General features: G+C 43.6%; 1 protein-coding gene across 10 annotated transcripts in view; it reads right to left on the reverse strand.

The window, feature by feature from the left end:
• akap6 (A kinase (PRKA) anchor protein 6) overlaps positions 1–22,928 on the reverse strand; it is a 503,941-nt gene that overhangs the window by 392,815 nt on the left and 88,198 nt on the right. The window contains exon 1 of one of the 10 annotated variants that reach the window (XM_080202865.1): positions 3,546–3,593. The exons of 8 other annotated variants lie outside the window; for them this stretch is intronic. In XM_080202865.1, coding sequence (XP_080058991.1) covers positions 3,546–3,566 — 21 coding nt within the window. In that variant the 5' untranslated portion in view covers positions 3,567–3,593. Of the gene's footprint in view, positions 1–2,860; positions 2,917–3,545; positions 3,594–22,928 lie in introns of those variants that run through there. One more of the 10 variants, XM_080202866.1, reaches the window with a different exon arrangement.

Genomic DNA, 22,928 nt, shown 5'->3' on the forward strand with positions numbered 1-22,928 from the left:
CTCAGAGAATCCTAAGATAAATCCATCCAGCCCAGGAGACTTATCCATTTTCATGCTTTCCAAAATTGCTAACACCTCCTCCTTATGAACCTCAATCCTGTCTAGTCTAATAGCCTGTATATGATGATCCAAATGGTGGGATTCCTCAAGATATCGAGGCAGATGATGGACCAAACATTATGATATCAAAATGCTTTGAAACTGATAAATACAAGGAAAGGTCCACGCCTCAATGAGGTAACAACAGAAGGTAATAGATGGGTGAGGTACATAAAGGGTTAATGTGGGACTAAGTACAACACTGCTCACATCGTGATATAAGATGATACCTGACCCTGGTCAGTCTGGAGGTGATGTGGAGATGCCAGCAAAGGACTGGGGTAAACACAGTAAAAGTCTTACAACACCAGGTTAAAAGCCCAACAGGTTTATTTGGAAGCAAAAGCCACTAGCTTTCGGAGCACTGCCCCTTCTTCAGGTAAGTGGGAGTTCTGTTCACAAACAGGGCATATAAAGACACAAACTCAATTTACAAAAAAATGGTTGGAATGCGAGTCTTTACAGGTAATCAAGTCTTAGAGGTACAGACAATATGAGTGGAGAGAGGATTAAGCACAGGTTAAAGAGATGTATATTGTCTCCAGCCAAGACAGTTACTGAGATTTTGTAAGCCCAGGCAAGTCATGGGGGTTACAGATAGTGTGACATGAACTCAAGATCCCAGTTGAGGCCATCCTCATGTGTGTGGAACTTGGCTTTCAGTCTCTGCTTAGTGCTGTGACAATGGATGAATGAACATCGTTTGACAATCACCAGGCAAGAGTTGTTCCTGTTCCTGCTGGGTAACACTTCAGCGGTCACGGGTATTCAGCCTCTGATCTTCACGTAAGCGTTCTCCAAGGCGGCCTTCACGACATACGACAATTCAGAGTCACTGAGCTGATAGTCACACATGAGGACGGCCTCAACCGGGATCTTGGGTTCATGTCACACTATTTGTAACCTCCATGACTTGCCTGGGCTTACAAAACCTCACTAACTATCCTGGCTGGAGACAATACACATCTCTTTAACCTGTGCTTAACCCTCTCTCCACTCACATTATCTGTACCTTTAAGACTTGATTACCTGTAAAAACTTGCATTCCAACCATTATTTTGTAAATTGAGTTTGTGTCCTTATATGCCCTGTTTGTGAACAGAACTCCCACTTACCTGACAAAGGTGCAGCACTCTGAAAGCTCGTGGCTTTTGCTCCCAAATAAACCTGTTGGACTTTAACCTGGTGTTGTGAGACTTCATACTAGTCTGGAGATGGGCACATTTGAGTTAAGAATTAGAATGGGGTGAGTTACATACCGATATCTTCTATTGTAAATATGCACATTGTCATAACTTGTTAATAAAGACACCTGACGATGAAGTAGGATTCTTTGTTAGGATTATCATTAGGATACGTGAATTTACTTTATAAATCCTGGAACGTAAACTATCTGATCCTGGGGGTGACTCCCTGTCCCTGATTAGTTTCCATGGAATGCCAGGCATGCTATTCTCTCCCTTCACTCGAAATACTGGTGCAGAGTATTCATTCAACTTGTTTGCAACCTACACTCCAACTCAATGACTCTAAGCTGGAGAGATTTGACATGTAAATAGGTACTGCAGTTGTGTTCACCCCAGAAAGTTTCACAGTTCATAAACTCCATATACTCACTCCAAGCACGCAACCTGTTCTGCCATATCCTAAGCTAGATTACTTATATTGCAAGTTTCTACATTTTACTTTGTTGTTAATCTTTTTTTTTACACACTAACAAATACTAAGTATGGAAATACTGGACAAAATTTTAAACCACAAGACATAGGCACTCAAGGAAGAAATGGTTTTTCAAATTTAATTGAATTACAGAATTGGACAATTAAACTACTGAAATATGAGTCTTATTTAAATATCAATTGTACTCCTTACCAAGATGAAATCCTTCCATTGCCTTTGCTGGTGGAGAATTAGGTGATTATCTTAGTGATAGTTTGATTTTAACTGCTTGAACCATCATTGAGGTGTGAATTAAAGACAAGGGAATACATTTTTATTTAAAACTTCACATCAAGGATAGAACTGACATATGACCGGATATGAAAGATTGTATCCAGGAAAAGATTGCTCAGTTTTGAGGACTTGAAAAGAGACAAGGCTTTGGGAGACGGAGACAACCACCAGTGAGGAGGGACAATGGAAATATTCTAAGATTGAGTCAGTCTAGCATGTAAAACAGAGGCACTAGAACACTCCATACAAACAGAAAAACCTCATTAAAAAGGCACAGGAGCCAAAACTGTATGATATTACAGACTATGTTCAATGGACATGAAGGTGAATTTAATGTCATATTTTAGCATGCTGCATGATTTTCATGTGCTTTCCTCATTCACCTGAATGGATATACTATTTCACATATATTTTAATTTGTTCAGAAGATCTTTAAATATATTTATCCATCATATTGTTAATTTAATTAATTAGTTGAGCTTTTTTACATAAAAGGTATCATGGCACCAACAACACTTAACTCATTCAGAACACATTAAATAAGAACAGTCTTGGAAGAAAAAACCCTGCATATCTGGGTGTGTTGGAAATTGAAAAGTCCTGGACTGTAAACAACTCTGCTTTCCTTTTCATTGACGTGAGTGCTGCAGAAAATACATATTTAAACACTGCGAACCGATTCAAATAAGAGCCAGTTTATAGCGTACTGGGAAGAAAGCCACATGCAATGGAAGCCAATCCTTTCTGGTTGGTGCAACAATTAAATGACTATTGTGAAAAATCTGTGATTGAGAAAAGGTAGACTTACAGTACTGTTCATGCATTAATGCCAGAACCTGGGATGCTTTGGCAGAACCATTCCGGTTTTGTACAAATGTGTTCTGGGTACACTGACCTGAATTCTAGTCTGTGGGATAAGCATTCCACTCTCCTGACTGAAATGCCATTAGCAGCCTGGTGACTGTAATTAGCATTGCTATTTTCAGCACTGACCTAACAACCAGCAGAATGTTAGTTGAACTTTCAGATGGCAAATGAGAGGCAAAGCTGACAGTTGGCAGCAATCTTAAAGTGACATCACGTAACAGAATACAAAATTTGATGGTACAAAATTTGTAGAACATTAAATTTAGGAACATCAAAGTCATAATAATAGTCTACCATATGTTGTTATTATGTTATTTTTGCAGTATAAACAGAGTGCTTTATATCTTCCTGTATCTAATGAGAATATATCATCTCAGTGTCCTTATTTGACAACATCGAGATTTTCCTGTCCATTTTACACCATTACTGTCATCAACCTCAAATCTTTGTTCTGCAATCAACACCCAAAAATTAGGTTGACTATTCCTAATGAATACAAGCAATGTGGATTCTGCACTTCTTACCCAAACTATTGATGGGTGCTAATCATTGTTTTCACTAATCTATACAAGCCATTTGGTAGTTTATGGTTGTGTAGGTAGGGTCCCAAGCAAACTTGTATTTACCTTGAGTTCATTCCAGTCCATTCAGTGTGACACACAATTATCTTTGATCAAGTTTCTTTCAGAGCATTATTTCACACAAATCTTTGCAATCTTAGCTTAAGATTCAATTAATAGCTGAAGCATTATCATTTTGCAGCAACTCAGTTTGTCAATCCATGTTGCATCTGTCAAATACCTAAAACTGAAACATCAAGCTATATTTGACCCACATAAAGAGATCTTTTGTTACTTGTGTAAACATTAACAATAATAAATTCCAGAAAATCTTCACATCATGGTTACATCATCAAAAATTATTTTTGACAAAAGCAGTTGCTACTTTATGTCTTTGGTTGCGAACCTTTTTATGGCATATAATTAAGCTCCTCAGCTGTTCCTCTACAGATGCCAAGCTAGCAGCTATAGCATGTCTGGATTCAATCAAGTAAAACAGCATGAGCAGTTTTTCCACAACTAACCAAAGCATAGAAGGAAATATAAGAAATCATTGTTAACTTAGAGCAACATCACCATAAGATAGCTTAGCAACAAATTTATTGGGATATTTTTGAGGGGAGAGGAGAATTTCAGTCAGGGTGGCACGGCGACACCATAGTTAGCACTGCTGCCTCACAGCACTAGGGGCCTTGATTTGATTCCAGCCTTGGGTGACCATCTGTGTGGAGTTTGCACGTTCTCCTCGTGGCTGTGTGGGCTTCCTCTGGATGCTCCGGTTTCCTTCCACAGTCCAAAGATTTGCAGGTTAGCTGGATTGGCCATGCTAAATTGACACTTAGTGTCCCAAAATGTGTAGGTTAAGGGGATTAGTGGGGTAAATTCATGGGTTTACAGGGATAGGGCAGTGGGTGAGCCTGACTAAGATGCTTTGTCTAAGAGTTGTACAGACTTGTTGGGGCAAATGGCCTCCTTCTGCACTGTAGCGATTTTACAATTAGAATCCAATATTGTAAACAGTGTTCTAACTTATTTTGCTTTTCACTATTCATTACTGATTGCAAGATGAAATATAAAGCCACTCAGTTACTAGTGCCAGTAATGTAAACTATGTATAGAACTAACAGACCAAAATTATTCTGTATCACTCTTTGATCAGATAATCAGTAGTCACAAATAAGCATCAGTTGGCCTTTGGTTACCATTAAAATGGTTGCAGATAAAGTTGATACACAAGTTGATTGTTTTTTTTAATGAAAGACTTTGTAGTGTTTAGAACTACACTGCAGTGACAAAGATTTGTGGAATAGTAAACAATATAGACAACAGCATAACATTACAAAAGGGCAGTGATAGATTAACTAAGTGGGCAACACTGTGGCAATGGGATTTCATTGCAGGTGAATGTGAGGTTATCCATTCTGAACTAAAAAAGAACAAATCAGAATATTATTTAATTTTTGAAAAGCTGAGAACAGTGGATGCCAAGAGAGATTTCATCCTGACGAAAGGTCATCCTTACTCCAATTTCTCGTCACAGATGCTGTCAGATCCGCTGAGTTTTCCAGCATTTTCTGTTTTTGTTTCAGACTCCAGCATCCACAGTATGTTATTTTTATCAAGATATTCAAGGATTTCCTTTCAATTAAACACACATTACTTCCAGCAAAATGGACGTCACTGAAAAATGCCATGCCCTCAAAGAATCATTTAGGCCATGAATGCACTTTTCCATTAGTTTCCATTGCATCCCTTCCGCATTACTTTTCTCTTTAGATGGTTTCAGAAAACCTCTTGGAAATTTATCACCCTACAGAAACACAGCTTTTATCTCAATTGATCTACAATCCTACGAATATGTGGCCAAGAAAAGCTAAAAAAGACTTTAAGCATTTATTTTCCTGCATTGGGACAGTACATTCTAACATCTGTATCAGCCAGTCCCTTTTCACAACCCTGAGCAACGAGCCTTGCTCTCGCCTTATTAGTCCCATCTGCAATGCTTTTCCATCAGGCTTTTCCATTTAAATCCATCGAAGTGACAAGGCTGGCTGTCCTCTTTTTGGTACTTCAGAAAAAACTCAAAATTCCTTACAACTATCTAATTTCTTGTGCTTTGCCCCTCTTATTATTTCATCCTCTGGTTTATTTGCAGCCATCAAAAAATTCATGGTTAATTCTGTTTCGAGACTTCTATTTCATTGTGTTGTGGTACAATAAGAGGATGTGGCTATGTTTTAGTATTAGTATATTAGTATAGAGAAAACGATACCATACAGAAGGAGGCTATTCGGCTCATCGACACTACACTGACAACAATCCCATCCGGGCCCTCTAACGGCTGCTAATCCCCTGACACTAAGGGGCAATTTTTGCCTGGCCAAACAACCTACCCACACATCTTTGGACTGTGGGAGGAAACCAAAGCATCTGGAGGAAACCCATGCAGACACAGAGAGAACGTGCAAACTCTGCACAGGCAGTGACCCAAGGCCAGAATTGAACTGCCCATTGATGCAATGTGTCATGTGATTCACACTTAGAGTCATACAGGTTTACAGCATGGAAACAGGCCTTTTGGCCCAACTTGTTCATGCCACCCTTATTTTTGAAACCCCTAAGCTAATCCCAATTGCCTACATTTGGCCCATATCCCTCGACACCCATCGTACCCATGTAACTATCTAAATGCTTTTTAAAAAACAAAATTGTACCCGCCTCTACTACAATCTCTGACAGCTTGTTCCAGACCCTCTGTGTGGAAAAAAAAATGCCCCTCTGGACACTTTTGTATCTCTCCCCTCTCACCTTAAACTTATGCCCTCGAGAAATGCACACACAAGAGCGCGCCCCCCCCGGCCCACCTCCCCCAGCAGAGCACACCCCCAACCTACCTTGATTGCTGCTGTCCCTCCACCATCCTTCTGACCTGCACTTGATAAGGTGGAGATGTTGGCATTGGACTGGGGTGAACACAGTAAGAAGTCTCACAACACCAGGTTAAAGTCCTGTTGCAGTTTAACCTGGTGTTGTGAGACTTCTTACTGCACTCGTTGGACAGCCTGCAGCACCTTCCTGACCTTCCATTGGCATCTGCCGGAGGGGGGGCGGGGGGGGGGGCCGCTCAGACAGATCTCTGGTCGGGGAGGGGGGGTTGCGGGCTCAGATGGATCTCTGGCTGGGGGAGGTGGTGGTGGAGGATGGGGGGGAGGACGGACTTGGGAGAATCTCCACCATCCCCGCACCCCCCCCCCCACCAACCAGAGATCCATCTGAGCCTGCGCCCCCCCTCCCCCAACTCCGGCAGACGCCAGTGGAAGGCCAGGAAGGTGCTGCAGAATGTCCAACGAATGCAGTGAGAAGTCTCACAACACCAGGTTAGACTCCAACAGGACTTTAACCTGGTGCTCTGAGACTTCTTACTGTGTTCACCCCAGTCCCCGCCGACATCTCCACATCAACGAGTGCAGGTCAGAAGGATGGTGGAGGGACAGCAGCAATCAAGGTAGGCTGGGGGTCTGCTCTGCCAAGTGGGGGGAGCCTGCCTCCTGGGGAGGGGGGGGTCTGATCGCGGGAGGGGCCTGCCTCCCGGAGGGGGGGGTTCTCACCATGGGAGGTCTGCCAGAGGAGCCTGCCTGCTGGGGCGGGTCCGATCGCAGTGGGGGTGGGGGGGGCCTGCCTCCCAAGGGGGTCCAATCGCGGCTCACCCCCCCCCCCCCCACCCACCTCAGCTCTCTCTGTTTTGTTCTGTCTTTCGCGCCCGGGCGCACTGTTTCCCATCGTTCTGGCAGCGCTCAGCCCCACCCACAGCGTGGACCAGACCAGAGCCAGCAAAAAGCGTAAGGGTGCGCTGGAATGGGGATTCTGGGCTCAGGTCTGTTTTACACCCAGATCCAGCACTTAGCCTCCGATTGGTAAAATCTGGCCCATTGACAACATTTAAAAGGCATTTGCACAGATACATGGATAGGAAAGATTTAGAAGGATATGACCAAACGCAGGCAAATGGGGTCAGCTTATATAGGCATTTTGGTTGGCATGGACCAGTTTGGGCCAAAGGGCCTGTCACCATGCTGTAGATTCTATGATTTCCAAGCGCACCGTACACAAGGTAATGCCAGTGCTGAAGGCAAAAACTGTTAAGCAGAAAAACTCCTTTGTTTAAATCAGATTAGTCAATGCAAAGTGTGTGGTCTCTGACAGGAGATCAGAGTGCACGGTCTGAGAGTTCAACAAGCAGTGGTGATACCCTGTCCAATTTTCACATTTAATCAGGCCCATGTATCTATCAGCTACCACCTCTCCCAGTTGAGCAGTGCCCAGCACTAAGCCCCAATACATGGGCCTGATTAAACGTGAAAATTTGACAGAGTAACATTGCAAAGACTACAGGTGAGATCAAACATCAATGAAAGCTGGAAAAGTCCTCAGCACCTTTATTTGTTTTGTTCAGCATTGTGGTGCATTGTGGATGGAGCTTCAGAAATGCACACACAAGAGGTAAGAGCTCCACTCATCCCAAATACTGCAGCAGCAGTGGAACGTGCTGTGGTGAGTACAGGAACTCTTTAAAGTGTGTTTAAAGTGCTCATAGTATTGGACTCCTGATCAGTAAAACAGCAGGCGTATTAATTCAAACAGCAGAGAAGAAAGGTTTGAGGAATATTGTAAAAATGTCCACAAAATTCCTAAACTAACATTGGAAGTCAGCTAATCTACTGCCTGAGTTTAAACTATTCCATCTATGCACAGAAATATGGTTTGCCAACTCAGACATGTCCAAAATTAGCCAGGTAGGCCATAAGGATTTGTTTAGCTATTAGAAATAAAGGTTTGATTGAAGACTCAACACATTTGGGCTCATGGAAGATGACAAAAAAGATCTCAAAAAGATTTGAACGACTTTGGAAGATCAGTTCAGAGTTAACTAGAATTTCTTCATCTATTGCCTCGAGTCCATATCATACCATCAACAGCCTATGGAATCCATTGGAGTACTGTGTGCAGTTTTGGTCGCCGCACTTACGCAAGGATATTTTGACCTTGGAGGGAGTGCAGAGGAGGTTTACTAGGCTGATTCCGGAGTTGAGGGGGTTGAACTATGAGGAGAGGCTGAATAAACTAGGCTTGTACTCGTTTGAGTTTAGAAGAATGAGGGGAGATCTCATTGAGACATATAAGATGTTGAATGGGATGGATAGGATAGAGGTGGAGAGGCTCTTCCTGCTCAGAAAGGACAGTAGGACTAGAGGGCACAGCCTCAAGATAAAGGGGGGGTGGTTTAGAACAGAGTTGAGGAGGAACTTCTTCACTCAAAGGATGGTGAATCTCTGGAATTCTCTGCCTGTTGAAGTGGTGGAGGCTACCTCGCTAAATATATTTAAGACGCGGGTTGATAGGTTTTTGATAGGCAAGGGGATTAAGGGTTATGGGGAGAAAGCGGGAAAGTGGAACTGAGCCACTTCAGATCAGCCATGATCTTATTGAATGGCGGGGCAGGCTCGAAGGGCTAGATGGCCTACTCCTGCTCCTATTTCTTATGTTCTTACGTTCTTATGTTCCATTGATCTTTTAGTAGTCTCAACAGCAATTTTTCAGAAACAGAGCTGACAGAGAGAATTGCTGAACAGAATAGAATTGTGAATAGAATAGCCAAATGTAGGAACATGTAGGACAATAACATACATTGAAGAGTTGCCCGGCATTTCTTAATTTCTGCAAGGAACATGAAAAAATAGGTCACTGGAAGCAGAAATGCAAAATAGCAAAGGCTGAAGGAATGTGAGAAATCAAAAAGATTAAACAGACCATAAACACTCAATACCTTCGAGCAGCAAATGTTCGTATAAGATCACGTAGGAAAAGCTTACACTAAGTGGCAGACAAAACAGACAATAGCAATAATGATAAAGATTTTGTGAAGCACAATGAGCAAACACTCCACACCATTCATGTACAAAATACAAATGCCATTACGCTATGAGAAGTATATGCCACAATTCATATCATCAGACCTCAGGGGGTTGATAAACATTCGCTACAGGCAAGAATCAGTATCGTGCTTTGGCTTGTGTTCACTTTTCCTTGCCCTTTTATTTGCATCTTTTAGTGGGTTTAAACATTTCTGTATGCCTTTCCAAGCTGTGGCCTCTTTGTAGCAATTTTCAAACTCTCTTTTAAATCCACTCCTGATACCATGTTTCATGCCTAAAGACAGTAGAGCCATCGGTGTCTGTCTCAGTGAGAGTAATTTATTGAGCAAATCGTAAGATGGCAGAGACTCCAGTGACTGCCTCATGGTAGAAGTCACATGAAATTCAGACAGAATGTGCAGTATTGTCTACATTTCAGATGAAACCGTTTTGCAGCTGTAAGCCCCTCCTGCAACCCACGCACCTTATTCTGAGTTTTTGTCCTATTTCAGTCAATGCCTCAGCTTGCTGCTTGCCCAGTGTCTGGCAATGCTCCATCAACTTTCCAACACAGCGTCTTACCCAGGCCCTTTCCCTATAGCCCCAAGTATTTACCCTGCTAATCCCTCTAACCTATACATCTTTGGATACTTAAGGGATCAATTTAGCATGGCCAAGCCACCTAACCTGCACATTTCTGGACTGTGGGAGGAAACCAGAGCAACTGGAGGAAACCCGTGCAGGGAAGAATGTGCAAACTCCATACAGACAGTGACCCAAGACTGGAATCGAATCTGGATCCCTTGTGCTGTGAGGCAGCAGTGCTAACCACTGTATCGCCCTTATTTTGGGAATAAGAAAATGGCAGAGGCATTGAACAAATATTCTGTGTCTGCAGAAGATGCAAGTTTCATACCAGAAATACTAAATTAGAGACTAAAAAAAATAAGGAAATTAAATAAATTAATATCACTAGAGGAAAAAGTATTGGGAAAACGTTAAGGGACTAAAATCCAACAAATTCCGTGAATTTGATGGCCTATCCCTTAAGGTTTGAAAAGATAGTGGATGCACTGGCTGTAATTTTCTAGAATTCACTGGATTTGGGAATTGTCTCATCAGATTGGAAATTGGAAAATGTTATTCCTCTTTTCAAGAAAGGAGAGAGAAAATAGGGAAACAAGAGTAGTAAGCCTTGTTGTTAGGAAAGTGCTAGAATCTATTATTAAGGGAGAGTTAACAATGAGTTTAGAAAAGCATAATAGAACAAGTCAAAATGGTTTTACTAAAAGGAAATCCTATTCAACAAATTTATTGGAATCTTTTGAACACTTAACGAGTAAGGTAGATAAAGGGGAATCAGTATATGCAGCATACTTGGATTTCCGAAAGGCTTTCAATGAGCTGGTTATCGAAGGCAAGTTTTTTATACAGAGGGTGGTGGGTGCCTGGAACTTGCTGCCGGGGTAGGTCATGGAAGCGGATATGATAGTGACTTTTAAGGGGCATCTTGACAAATACATGAATAGGATGGGAATAGAGGGATATGGTCCCTGGAAGAGTAGGGAGCTTTAGTTTGGGTAGCATTGTCAGTGCAGGCTTGGAGGGCCGAAGGGCCTGTTCCTGTGCTGTGATTTTCTTTGTTCTTTCAATGTTAATAGGTAAGATAATGCACATGAAATTGGTAGTTTTCAAGTGAAACAATGAGTGTTTTGGGCCTTGGATGGTAAGCATGGAAGAGGTAAAGGGGCAGGTGTTACAACACCCGCAATTGCATGGGAGGGTGTCATGAGTGACTGGAGAGATGTTGGGTATAGTGGAGGAGTGGACTAGGTTATCCTGGAGGGAATAGTCTCTGCTGAATACTGACAGAGAGAGTGAAGGGAAGATATGTTTGGTGGTGGCATCATGCTGGAGTTGTTGAAAATGGTGGAGGATTATGCTTTGCATGTAGAGGCTGGTGGGGTACAAGATGGACTCTATTCTTGTTATGGGAGGGAAGGGAGGGGGTGAGGGTCATGGCGTGGGAGATGGACCGCATCGCGCAATGAGGATCCTGACCTTCCAGTCGCTTGTCATTTTAATGCACGTCCCTGCTCCCATACCCACATGTCTGTCCTTGGCCTGCTACAATGTTCCAGTGAAGCTCAACGCAAACTGGAGGAACAACATCTCATCTTCCAGTTGGGCATATGACAGGCTTCCAGTCTCAACATCGATTTCAACAACTTCAGATGATTAGCTCTATCCCACTTTGACCCCTTTGTTTTCATTTTATTTAATTTTTTTACTCTTAGAATCATAGAATCCCTACAATGCAGAAGGAGGCCATTAAACCCATCTAGCCTGCACCAACCACGATCCAGTCCAGGCCCTATTCTCATAACCCCACATATTTATCCTGCTAATCTCCTGACACTAGAATCAATTTAGCATGGCCAATCCACCTAACCCACACATCTTTGGATTGTGGGAGGAGACCACAGCACCCGGAGAAAACCCATGCAGACATGGGGAGAACATGCAGACTCCACACAGACAGTGACCCAAGCTGGGAATCAAACCCGGGCCCCTGATGCTGTAAGGCAGTAATGCTAATCACAGTGTGCCGATGTGCTACTCCTGTTCTCTACTTTTATTTCTTAATTGTCTTTCTTCGTTTTTCTTTCCCCCCCACACATTTTCCCCCTATTTTATCCTCATTTCCTTACCTTTTCTCCCCCTGTGCTTCCCCTTTCCCCCTTTTTCTAAATGTTACCTCTCTCTCACCCATTCTCTTCCCCCCATATCTTCATCAGTCACAGTTTACCCTCTGATTTCAGCTTCTCTGCAGTTTGAACATTCACACCCTTTATTCTGCAGCCTTTAGCAGCCTTTTCCCCGGGTTTATATGTCTACGACTCATCTTTCATTCCCTCACCCTACAGTATAAATATCTCTCACTTTCTCTGCCTTTTAGCTTTGACAAAGGATCATCTGGACTCAAAACGTCAGCTCTTTCACTTCTTACAGAATCTGCCAAACATGCAGAGATTTTACAGCATTTTCTCTTTTTAGCCCTTCAGGCAGTGCCAGTTTGCTCCTTGGGTGGTGCCAGGCTGGTGCTGCCCAATGGGCACCCCCCTTACTCCAGAGGGTCTCAATGGCCTCTTCTCCCTCCAGCGGGGTCAGGCCTCCCTGCTCCCCATTAGTGGGGAGCAGGAGTAAACCCCGATGGAGGGAACTATTCATTTCTGAGCCCACTAATCATATGAAAATGTTAATTTCCATACTGGAATCAGCTCTGTGCCAATTTCGAGTGCGGAACTGATTATGTGAAAAAGCTTAGTGCCAGAGATGCGCGGAGGCCGTGACACAGAGTGGGGACCCCACGAAACAGCCCCTACTGATGTCTCCCAGCCTACTGCTCTACTTGAGCAGTGCAGGGCTGGGAGAATCACCCCCATTGAATCTATGATTTCAGAGACCTGGGGGCACAGTCTATGTGGATTTTACAGGTACTCCCCATGTCTGCATGGATTTCCTCTGGGTGCTCCCATTTTCTTCCACAGTCCAAAGATGTGTAAGTTAGGTTGATTGACCATGCTAAATTGCCCCTGAGTGACAGGGGGATTAGCGGGATAAATACATGGGGTTACAGGGATAGGGTCTGGGTAGCACTGTTGCCAGTGCGGACTCAGTGAACCGAATGGCCTCCTTCCACGCTGCAGAGATTCAATTAAAAAAGATAATATGTATGTAAATAATATGCGGGTAGTTCTCTGACCTTGTCATATCTGGCACAAATCACATAAATCCTGGAGAATAGTGTGTGGGCCTCAGAAACAGTTGCGCACCTGGAGCCAAACAGTTTACAATTGTCCTGGTGTCTTTCTAATAGTGCAAAACAGATCACGCCCAGAGAGGACAGAGACACATTAGCATGAAATTGACTGGATCTCAATCTCATTGACGAGTTTGGCACACAATTCCCCCCCACCCCCTCCCAGAATGTTCCTACCTCTTTGTCCAACAAGGACAAATCAGCATTGGTCCCTTCCATTGTGGTTCAGGTGCAACAGTCGCAGGGGTAAGTGAGAGGTGAGTACCACTAAGCACCAACCTCCAGAGTGCAAGAGGAGCAGCGTGGAGTGAGGGGCCCCAGTGGGCACAGAGGCTCAAGCTGGACCAGAGCTCTTCAGGTGAGGGGTAACCACTGGGTTGGGGCTTCTGTGGTGCGTGTTATCCCTGCTTGCTTAAAGAGAGGTCCCACGTGAGGTCAAGTTCAAATCCAACTAATGTCACTCTGGGTGCCTTGCCATCTGTCTGCCGGACAGGCTCGATGGTTCATTGTTGACATTCCACCCCAGGCCCCACTAACAGTTACAAGCAAAAGATCTGGCAGCTGTTGCCTCAGTTGAGGTCCCCATTGCACGTGTTAGCACGACTCCTTACACTGCATGGACTTTGCAGTGCTCCCGACAAAGGGCGCCCTCATGTGAAAGGAGGGTGCTTTTCTAGCGTCTGTCTGAACTGGACACCACGTCTGACAGCCAGTTTGCATCATACCCTCAGGTGGGTATATGGAGGTTTATGCTGCAACGAGGACCTTCTCACAGCCACCATTATGCTCTAAGTGAGCACCAGAGCTCTGAGCTCAGTCTGCCTCATACTGCTGCCAATGGTCTGTAGTATCAGGGGTCCATATCTGGGGTGTTGGCCATTTTTTGAGCAGATAACAAGGAAGTTAGACAAAGGAGAACCAGTGGACGTGATTTATTTAGATTTCCAGAAGACCTTTGACAAGGTGCCACATAGGAGACAGTTAGATAAGTGAAGTGCCCATGATGTTAAGAATAAGATCCTGACATGGATAGAGGATTGCCTGACTGGCAGAAGGCAGAGAGTGGGGATAAAGGGGACTTTTTCAGGATGGCAGCTGGTGACTAGTGGTGTGCCTCAGGGGTCAGTGCTGGGACCACAACTTTTCACAATATACATTAACGATTTAGAGGAAGGAATTGAAGGCACCGTTGCTAAGAGTGCAGATGATACAAAGATATGTAACGAGACAGGTAATTTTGAGGCAGCAGGGGGGCTGTAGAAGGACTTGGACAGGTTAGGAGAGTGGGCAAAGAAGTGGCAGATAGATTACAATGTGGAAAAGTGTGAAGCTATGCACTTTGGAAAGAGGAATGGAGGCATAGACTATTTTCTAAATGGGAAAATGCTTAGGAAATCAGAAACACAAAGGGACTTGGGAGTCATTGTTCAAGGTTCTCTTAAGGTTAATGCACAGGTTCAGTCGGCAGTTAGGAAGGCAAATGCAATGTTAGCATTCATGTCGAGAGGGCTAGAATACAAGAACAGGGATGTATACTTCTGAGGCTGTATAGGCTCTGGTCAGACTCCATCTGGAATATTATGGGTAGTTTTATATCCCATATTTAAGGAAGAGTGTGCTGGCCTTGGAAAAGGTCCAGAGGAGGTTCACAACAATGATCCCTGGAATGAAGCTTGTTGTATGAGGAATGGTCAAGGACTCTGGGTCTGTACTCGTTGGGAGTTTAGAAGGATGAAGGGAGAGCTCATTGAAACTTACAGGATACTGCGAGGCTTGGATAGAGTGGACGTGGAGAGGATGTTTCCACTACTAGGAGAAACTAGAACCAGAGGGGACAACCTCAAGCTAAAGGGACGAACCTTTAAAACAGAGATGAGGAGGAATTTCTTCAGCCAGAGAGTAGTGAATCTGTGGAACTCTTTGCCACAGAAAATTGTGGAGGCCAGGTCATTGAGCGTATTTAAGATAGAGATAGATAGATTCTTGATTAATAAGGGGATCAAGGTTATCAAGGCAGGAGAATGGAAATGAGAAAAATATTAGCCATGATTAAATGGCGAAGCAGACTTGATGGGCTGAGTGGCCTAATTCTGCTCCTATGTCTTATGGGAAAGGGCAGCTCTGTGCCACACACCAGCTACCAAGCAACGGCAGGTGTAGAAGGCATCATGCTGCACCCTGTGAAGGGAGGAGGATACAGCCATGTGGGATACCATTGGCGATCATGAGAGCGCATGGGCCGCTAAGGTGATGATGTGGTAATGGTCGACAGCCAATTGAGGTGTCAGCACTGTGCCTCAGCAGGGAGGGTTTATGACAGGGAGTGCCAGAGGGATTTGCAGACAATGCATTGGGAGGGGGGTGGGTGCAGAATCAGGTGTTGGACAACCACAGGATATCAGGGCGTGGATTAATGTGAATTCATATGGACATTCCAGGTGTGACAGACAGGACTGATGCCAGGGCGGGACAGATGGACACTCACCCACATGAAGTGGTCAACATTGGTCAGACCCCATTTGGGCCCCATATTTAAGGAAGGATGTGCTGGCCTTGGAAAGGGTGCGTCGGACTGCAGGCATTGACTGCCGCAGCCACCACTTCCCAGGCCCCATACAATTCCCTGCTCCTGGGTCATCTTCCCTCCTGTGGGTACAGGGTGGCCCAGCCCATCTCTCCTCAATGGCATCCAGCAGCCATCCAAGCTGTCCCTCAGTGAATCATGGGGCAGCTCTGTATGCTGCCATCTTCCTGGCATGACTGGCTGTGGATAGAGTGGGGGCATTTAAATGAAACTTCTCCTTAATGGTGCTTAGCCATTTTCACTTCAGGTGAGTCACGCGCCTGGAGACTCCATGATGGAGTGATTCATGTGGGGGCTCCTTCACGTTGGGGGATTGTGGTGCGGAGCACGCTGATAAGACCAGCATGAACCATTTCTGTTTTCTTATCATTATGACACTTATAAATATTTTGGAAGAAATGGATGAAGACTTGTGGGGGAAGATGTAGTATTAGGGTTTGTAAGAGTTAATGAGTGGGACTGTGTAAAAGCACCTCCCAGGCTGATGATATAATGGCTCAGGAATATTTGCAGGATAGAAGGATTTTCCCAAGGATATCCTGTTTGAGGATGTAACAAGAGCCAGAAGGTCAGTAGGGCACCCAACGATGCTTGCTGACATAGCATGAAGGAACAGCCAAACTTTGATGTTCACATATGGGAGACGCCAGTCACATGTGAGAGACACTAGCCAGTGCCAGAAGAAAATGAGCATTAGCTAGGAGTCAGTGTGTGCACCATGATAATCAGCGGCTACTGCAGTGATAACATCAACTCATGTTCAATACTTGTCCATTGGTCTCTTCAGCCATCAGCAAAGGTGCACTGTATGAAACTTTCCCATTGTCAATGAGTTTACTGCATGTTTATCATCTCGAAATGGAACAATGCAGTCACTGATGACATCCTTTCAACCACTTCGCTCCACTTTCCCCTCTAGCTCTTTTCTCTTCCACTTCCTCATGTTAATCCTCACTTCCTATTCTTGCTTTGCCTGGCTTGACTCCCTATATTGAGCACTATGGGAGATCAGTTAGTATATATATTCTTACAATTTTTATCATCTCACAAGTCAGAAATCCAGGTGTGCGCTGCCCTGACAATCATGCAAAACTACATCTATCATGTTACCAAATTTTAGAGGTTATTTCAGGTGTGATACAAAACGTTGCATTATTTTGATAATATAGGAGATACATAATACACTGCATGCAGACTGGATAAACTGTTCTCTCACATGTCATCAGAATCATGGCCAGACGAGTTAGCTTTAAATCCTAAAAAATCCTGGTTCACATTTCAAAATTACATTTACACTGTAATACTTGGTTGCAAAATATTTTTCACCACTGGATGGAGCACAACTAGATTTTTCAGCAAGCGTCAACACTTAACTATGCTTCTTATAAGACCATCATCTACATAAATGTTCCATTATGAGAGACACAATTTACCTGCCGGAAGATACTGCCATTAGGTCCTGGGCATTGGCACTTTGACCCTTGGGCAGTGCCAGAGCACAGGCAGGCATTGCCAAGGGATCAATGCCCAGGAGGCACCCTCTCCAGCGCCCGATGCTCTTGAGAGCCTCAATTGCTCCCTGTTCACTCCAGTGGGGTTGGGATGCCAGTTTCCCAAAAGTGGTGAGCTACTGTAAACACTGCTGGAGTGAAATACACCTCGCGGGGAGCAAGAGGCTAGCCAGCCTGGAGATTTCAGTCCTGGACCTGCCAATAGCATTTAAATCATATTGAAATTTACATCAGCGTAATTTATACAACTCCGCACAGAGCAGACTTCATCAGAAATCCGGCACTGGGAGATGTGCTTGGGGCCGGATGACCAGTGTGGATCCCTTAGATTGGGTGCCACCTAAATCTCCTGAGTTGCTGCGCAAAAATATCAGCGCAGCAGGATGGGAGAATCACCCCCATATTCTCTGCACCGCACAGAATACAAACTGAAAGTAAAACAGCGGCTTCTGCAAACACCCTAACGACATCAGCATCAAATCATATGATCAGCTCTTAAAGCAATCTGCAACCATTTTAAATATATAACAATATTGTTAACAAATATGGATGGTTCATCCCAAACCTGTTAATGATATTAGCTCCACTACATGTATTATTGAAGATACGCCAGAGATCGGTCGGGAAGGTACCACAAAAGAGGCATTTAACCAGGCCAAGTAGGTGTTGCAGTCATCATGTTTACTGATGCACTTCAACGCCACCAAGAAGATAAGACTAACGTGGTGTTGTGGCCACTTTATCCCACAGAATGGATGATGGGTTGGAGAAACCTGTGAGATATGCATTAAGAATCCTTACAGATGTGGAGAAAAACAGTTCACAAATTGAGAGAGAGGGGCTAGCTGTCACCTCTAGTACCAAAAAGTTCCATCGATATCTGTACGAGAGATATTTCACTTCAGTGACAGACCATAAGTCACTGCTGGGTTTATTTCAGGAAGATAAAACCAATAGTCTTTATATTGTCCAGGGATACAAATAGCCAATGAAATGACCCTGAGTCATATTGCTCTGCTAGAGGTGGGTGCATTGCCCATACTCCCAGAATAGATAAGAATGGCCATGAATTTTCTAAACACTATGGAAGTGTTAGCTCAACAGATTAAGTCATAGAGTCATAGAGGTCTACAAGCATAGAAAAAGGCTCTTCATCCATTGAGTCTACGCCGGTTAAAGACAAAGCATCCAACTATTCTAATCCTATTTTCCAGCACTCAGCCCATAGCCTTGTATGCCTTGGCATCGCAAGTGCACATTTAAATGTGGAAGCAAGTGCGGAATACAAGGAAAGTAGAAAGAAACTTAAGCAAGGAGTAAGAAGAGCTAAAAGGGGTTATGAAAATGCATTGGCTTTTTAAGGAAAGTCCTAAGGTTTTTTACACATATATAAAGAGCAAGTGGGTAACCAGGGAGAGGGTTAGCCCACTCAAGAACAAGGGAGGAAATCTATGTGTGGAGTCAGAGGAAATGGCCACAATATTAAATGAGTACTTTGTGTCAATATTCACCAAAGAGAAGGACTTGATGGATAATGAGTCTGGGAAAGGATGTGCAGATAGTTTGTGTCATGTTGAGATCAAAAAGTAAGTATTGGGGTTTTTGAGAAACATCAAGGTAGACAATCTCCAGGGTCTGATGGGATATACCCCAGAATACTGAGAGAGGCAAGGGAGGAAATTGCTGGGGCCTTGAGAGAAATCTTTGTATCCTCACTGGCTACACGGGAGATCCCAAAGGATTGGAGAATAGCCAGTGTTGTTCCTTTGTTTAAGAAGGGTAGCAAGGATAATCCAGGTAATTACAGCCGGTGAGCCTTACATCAGTGGTAGGGAAATTATTGGAGAGGATTCTTCGAGACAGGATTTATTCCCACTTGGAAGTAGGTGAACGGATTACTGAGAGGCAACATAGTTCTGTGAAGGAGAGGTCATGTCTCACGGAACTGATTGGATTTTTTGAGAAAGTGACGCAGATGATTGATGAGGGTAGTGGATGTTGTCTACGTGGACTTCATTAAGGCCTTTGACAAGGTTCCTTATAACAGACTGGTGCAGAAAGTGAAGTTGCATGGGATCAGAGGTGAGCTGGCAAGGTGGATACAAAACTGGCTCAGTCAAAGAAGACAGAGGATAGCAGTGGAAGGGTGTGTTTCTGAATGGAGAGCTGTGACAAGTGGTGTTCATGGATCAGTGCTGGGACCTTACCTGTTTGTAATATATATAAACGATTTGGAGGAAAATGTAACTGGATTGATTAGTAAGTTTGCGGACGACATAAAGGTTGGTGGATTTGCGGATAGTGATGAAGACCATCAGAGGACACAGCAGGATATAGATCAGTTGGAAGCTTGGGTGGAGAGATGGCAGGTGGAGTTTAATCTGGAAAAAAGTGAGGTAATGCATTTTGGAAGGTCTAGCACTGATACAAAATATACAGGAAATGGCAGAACTCTTAGGAGTATTGATAGGCAAAGGGATCTGGGTATACGGACGTACAGGTGACTGAAAGTGGAAATGCAGGTGGAGAAGGTAGTCAAGAAGGCATACGGCATGTTTGCCTTCATCGGCCAGGGTATTGAGTTTAAAAATTGGCAAGTCATGTTGCAGCTTTATAGAACCTTAGTTAGGCCGCACTTGGAATATAGTGTTCAATTCTCGTCGCCACATTACCAGAAGGATGTGTGAGAGGGTACAAAAAAGATTTATCAGGATGTTGCCTGGTATGGAGGGCATTAGCTATGAGGAGAGCAAGGTTGGAGAAACTTGGTTTGTTCTCATTGAAGTGATGCAGGTTAAGGGGAGACCTGATAGAAGTCTACAAGATTATGAGAGGTAGGGACAGAGTGGATAGTCAGAAGTATTTTCCCAGGGTGGAAGAGTCAATTACTAGGGGGCATAGGTTTAAGGTGTGAGGAGTAAGATTTAAAAGAAATGTACGAGGCAGATGTTTTACACAGAGAGTGGTGGGTACCTGGAACTCATTGCCGGGAGAGGTAACGAAAGAAGGTAAGGTAGTGACTTTTAAGGGGTGTCTTGACCAGTACATGAATGAGATGGGAACAGAGGGATATGGTCCCAGAAGCGTAGGGGGTTTTACTTAAGTTGGGCAGCACGGTCAGTGCAGGCTTGGAGGGCCGAAGGGCCTGTTCCTGTGCTGTAATTTTCTTTGTTCTGTGTTCTTTAAATACTTTATGAGGGTCTCTGCTTCCAACACCATTTCAGGCAATAAGTTCCAGACTCCCACCATCCTTCGGGTGATAAAATTTTTCTTCACATCCCCTCTAAATCTCTTGCCCCTTTTCTTAAATTTATGCCCCCTTGTCATTGATCCCTCCACCAAGGAGAAACATTTATTCCTGTCCACTCTATCTATGTCCCTCATAATTTTATACATCTCAATCATGTGCCCCCTTGGTCTCTTCTGCTCCAAAGAATACAACCCTCGTCTATCAATCTCTCTTCATAACTAAAACTCTCCAGCCCAGTCAACATCCTGGTAAACCTCCTCTGCACCCTTTCCATTGTTATCACATCCCTTCTATAATGTGGATTCCAGAACGGCAGACAATACTCTAGCTGTGGCCTCACCAACAGTTTATATAATTCCAGTATAATCTCCTGCTCTTAAGCTCTATGCCTCAACTAATAATGGCACATGTGCCTTTTTAACCACTCTAATCCACCTGTCCTGCTACGTTAAGGGACATGTGTAAATGCACACCAATATCCTCCTGATACTTAGTGGTTCCCAGGGTCCTGACATTCATCATATATTCCCTTGCTTTGTTTGTTCTGCCCAAGTGGATTACCTCACAATTATCTGGATTGAATTCTATTTGCCACTGATCAGCCCATCTATATCGTCCTTTAATCTTAGGCTGCCCTCCTCACTAATGACCACCCTACCAACTTCCATATCATCCACAAACGTTCTGATCAACCCTCCAACATTCAAGTCTATATCATTTATATAAACCACAAACAGCATTTACATAAACCCCAACACTGAGCCCTGCTGTGCTCCACTAGGTACTGTCTTCCAGTCTGAAAACGACCTCTTGACCATCAGTATCTGCTTCCTGCCATTGAGCCAATTCTGTATCCAATTTGTCAAATTTCCTTGGATTCCAATGGGCTCTTACCTTCACTATCAGTCTCCCATGTGGGAGTAAGTACTCACTATTGTCAAATTGAAACAGTTGATATTGTATGGATGGCAGAAGGAAAGAGTTTCAGAGGACTTGAAGCCTTACTAGATCAGGAAAAACAAGCTTAATTGTGAGGATGGTATCATCCTTCTCTGGATTGAGAGTGTCAGGCCAGAAAGAGAATTATTACTGAAGGAGTTGCATTGTGCCCATCCAGGTGTGCCTAAAATGAAGATGCTCGCAAGAAGGTACATGTGGTGGCCCGGAGTTAATGCTGCAATGGAAAGAGTAGCAAAGCTCTTTTCAGCTGAAGCTACCTGCTTTGGTACATCCATGGGAATGTCCAGATCAACCCTGGGTTAGGGTCCACATCAAAAATGTTGGACCTTTTATGGGCACAATGCTTCTGAGGTTAGTGGACGCCCATTTGAAGTGGATGGAGACATTTGACACACAGGAGGGTTTGGACCAGGTGGCCCCAGTGCATATGGATCGGATCCAGTGTTTCTGAGACTGGAGGATCTGATTGGGGTGTGTTATAGGCTCTTGAGATGGCTATCATTAAAGTTATTACAGTGGGTAATTTAAATTGATTTTAAATATGGTTCATTTATGTTTCTTCAGAAGGAACTCTTCAAATGCAGACAACAAACATAACAAAACTTACTCTAACTTATAAGTCAAAAGGAGGGTTTAATAAAGAAACTTCATAATTCCAATCTTGGGGCCTCGTCCAAGGCCTCGTCTCGTTCTGTAATTGGTTCCAAGCTGACCCTTACAGCTTGTTACCACTGGTCACATTACATCTGGTACAACGTTGTCACTGGTTACATTCTAACAGATTCCCTTTATTTTACTTTTTAAAATAATTTAAAACAAGCATCCTCCAGTATTCTGAATAACTTTCCAGTACCTGCACCCCTTTCTGTAAAACAATCGGATTGCTGTAGAGTTGCACCAACTCAGTTAAATTTGGAAACTTCCTTGTTTTCCAGCAATTGTTCAATGCTGGCCAAATCAATTCTCAGTCACTTTTCTGTTATAATTTTTGTTGACTGATCATTGTCTCAGGAGGACCAAATTGTCCACATAACACTCAATGGGTACTTACCCAATGTGTCATAAAAAATAATTCTTTTAACATGTCAGACAAATATATCTCCATATCTGATGTCTCCTCTAACGCTAGGGTTTCAGCTGCCCATGTACTTTTGACTACCCCTTTTATTTTCTTTGCTTCCCAAGCCAAGGGGCAACATTTTCCTTCCTTACCTACCAGAAATATGTCTGTCTAGTAGACTGGCATGTGAAACATCATTAAACACAACCAATTTCATATCTTCCGGTTCTCCTAGTGCTGGAAATTTAATTACACATTCCTCTATTTTAGTTTTCTTAATTGTTTATTAGCCTGCAAGATCTCTCTGAGTGCAGTGCATCTCAACATATCACTAAGATCCAGGACATGA

The sequence above is a fragment of the Carcharhinus amblyrhynchos genome, chromosome 14, assembly GCF_965287045.1.
Source record: "Carcharhinus amblyrhynchos chromosome 14, sCarAmb.v2.hapA, whole genome shotgun sequence".
Classification (NCBI taxonomy): Eukaryota; Metazoa; Chordata; class Chondrichthyes; order Carcharhiniformes; family Carcharhinidae; genus Carcharhinus; species Carcharhinus amblyrhynchos.